This window comes from Corvus kubaryi, unplaced genomic scaffold, assembly GCF_017639235.1.
Source record: "Corvus kubaryi isolate FWS band 111438036 unplaced genomic scaffold, C.kubaryi_AGA036_p1.0 36952, whole genome shotgun sequence".
Lineage (NCBI taxonomy): Eukaryota > Metazoa > Chordata > Aves > Passeriformes > Corvidae > Corvus > Corvus kubaryi.
In genome coordinates, this window is record NW_024580990.1 from 35,623 (window position 1) to 38,130 (window position 2,508).

The window sequence follows — 2,508 nt, forward strand, 5'->3', positions numbered from 1 at the left end:
AGGATCCTTGGGATTGGAGGATCTTTGGGATTGGAGGATCTTTGGGATTGGAGGATCTCTGGAACTGGAAGATCCTTGGGATTGGAGGATCCTTGGGATTGGAGGATCTTTGGAACTGGAGGATCTTTGGGATTGGAGGATCTTTGGGATTGGAGGATCTTTGGAACTGGAGGATCTTTGGGATTGGAGGATCTTTGGGATTGGAGGATCCTTGGGATTGGAGGATCATTGGAACTGGAGGATCTTTGGAACTGGAGGATCTTTGGGATTGGAGGATCTTTGGAACTGGAGGATCTTTGGAACTGGAGGATCTTTGGGACTGGAAGATCTTTGGGATTGGAAGATATTTGAGGGGTGGAATTGGATGATCTTTGGGATTGAAGGCTCTTTTTGGTTGGGATTGGAGGATCTTTGGAACTGGAGGATCCTTGGGATTGGAGGATCTTTGGAACTGGAGGATCTCTGGGATTGGACGATCCTTGGGATCGGAGGATCTTTGGCAGCCAGAACCGCCTTCCCCATCCCTGCCAGCCTCAACTCCAACCTGGACGCCGCTTGGAACAACCGGAAAGAGCGGGACAAAAGCGGGACAAGAGCGGGATAACACAACCCTGCCATTCCCACCCCATCCCACCCCATCCCACCGCTTCCCTCCCGGCCGGGGAATCCCGGGAATGCCGACCTGCGGGATGTTGACGAGCAGGCTGGTGTTGGGCACGTTGGCCACGCGGATGAGGCCCTGCTGGATGATCCGCTGGCCCTGGATCTGCACGCTGGGCACGGAGGCGCGCGGGGCCAGCAGCAGGGGAGGGGGGCCCGTGCTCGAGTGCTGCCGGATCGTGTGGATTTGCTGGGAAAACACGGGAAAAGGGGCTTGGGAATCCGTGGGGAAGGAGCAAGGCACGAAGGTAAAACAAAGATATCCCTGGAAAAGCACCCGTGGAATGTTCTTCCCTTTCCCTCCATCCAAATAGAACCACAGGATGAGGGATGCTCTGAGCATTCCAACCCCAACATTGCCAAGTTTTCTGAGTCCTGAGTGCTGCTGGATCGTGTGGATTTGCTGGGAAAACATGGAAAAGGGGGTTGGGAATCTGTGGAGAAATGGGAAGGAGCAAGGCACGAAGGCAAAAAAAAAAATCCATGGAAAAACACCCCTGGAATGTTCTTTACTTTCTCTCCATCATTCCCATTCCCTCCAAAATTATGGGACAAGGATCCCAGAGGCCACCACATTCCAGCTGGAAATTCCCAAGTTTCTGAGTGCTGCTGGATGGTGTGGATTTGCTGGGAACACATGGAAAAACACAGGGAGAGGTGGGAATCCAGTGGGATCACAGGGAAAATTGGGAAGGAGCAAGGCACAAACGCGAAAAAAATCCATGGAAAACCACCTGGAATGTTCTTCCCTTTTCCTCCATCCCAATAAAACCCTGGGACAAAGGATGCTCTGAGCATTCCAGCCCCAAAATTCCCAAGTTTCCGAGTCCAGCTCCCGGAGTTTCCAGTTTCCTGTTCCATTTGAATTCCTTAGGGAAGTTATTCCTTGGGATGAGTTTTTCCCTCCTTACTCAGAGCAGGAGGAAAACAGAATTCCCAAACCTCCCCCTTCCCATCCCTCTGGCTCTGCAGGAGCTCAGAGCTCCAGAAGAAATCCTGGGTTTTTCCCTGGAATTCCATGGATGCCGGAATTTTGGGCTGGATCCAATTGGAATTTTCCTGCTCCTTCCCTGATGCCTCAGTTGGGTTTTCCAGGTGATCCAAGACTGATTCCAGTCAATCCCCTCATTCCAGCAGCTCTTAACCAACCCCAGGGCAGAAAATCAGGGAAAAAAGGGAATTTCACCATTGAAAAGTTGGGATACAAAGGATAACGAGAGGGAAAAACATGGAAAAATCAGGGATTGGTTCCTTTCCCTCTTCCTGCTCTCCCAAAAAAACCCCCTGGCACCCGGAATGAGGCGCCCAAATCCCAATAATTACAGGAAAGAACATTCTCTTGGGAGCGCTGGAATAGCGCCGGGTATTTCAAGCAACCCCAGGAAGAAATCCTGGATTTTTTTTTCATGGATTGGGAGTGAGAAAAGCTGGAAAAGGAGCTGGAAAAGGAGTGGGAAAAGCTCACCTGGGCCCCTCGGACCAGGGGGGGCATCACGATCTGGGGGCTCGGCTGCGTTCCCAGCTTGGAAGAGGCCGCTTGGCCCCCCCGGACCAAGGGAGGAGGGATCACAGTGCCAGGAATCCGGCTGGAAGAGGTCTGGAAAACAGGGAAAAGGCGTGATCCGGAGGTGGGAGAAAGGCTGGGAAGGATGGGAATGGGGCAGGGTGGTAAGGGGGGGGGGGGGGCTGCGGTGGTGGGGAAAAAAGTGGTGGGAATGGGATAAAAATGGGGATAAAAGTGGTGGGAATGGGATAAAAGTGGTGGGAATGGGATAAAAATTGGGATAAAAGTGGTGGGAATGGGACAAAAATGGGGATAAAAGTGATGGGAATGGATAAAAATGGGGA

The 2,508-nt window shown here is 52.1% G+C and overlaps 1 protein-coding gene across 4 annotated transcripts in view; it reads right to left on the reverse strand.

Annotated features, from left to right (window-relative positions):
* The window catches only part of GATAD2A (GATA zinc finger domain containing 2A), a 32,817-nt gene that overhangs the window by 7,888 nt on the left and 22,421 nt on the right, over positions 1–2,508 (reverse strand). For all 4 annotated transcript variants that reach the window (XM_042020312.1, XM_042020314.1, XM_042020313.1 and 1 more), the window contains 2 exons: positions 2,126–2,257; positions 683–850 (listed from right to left, as the gene is read on the reverse strand). In XM_042020312.1, coding sequence (XP_041876246.1) covers positions 683–850; positions 2,126–2,257 — 300 coding nt within the window. The remainder of the gene's footprint in view (positions 1–682; positions 851–2,125; positions 2,258–2,508) is intronic.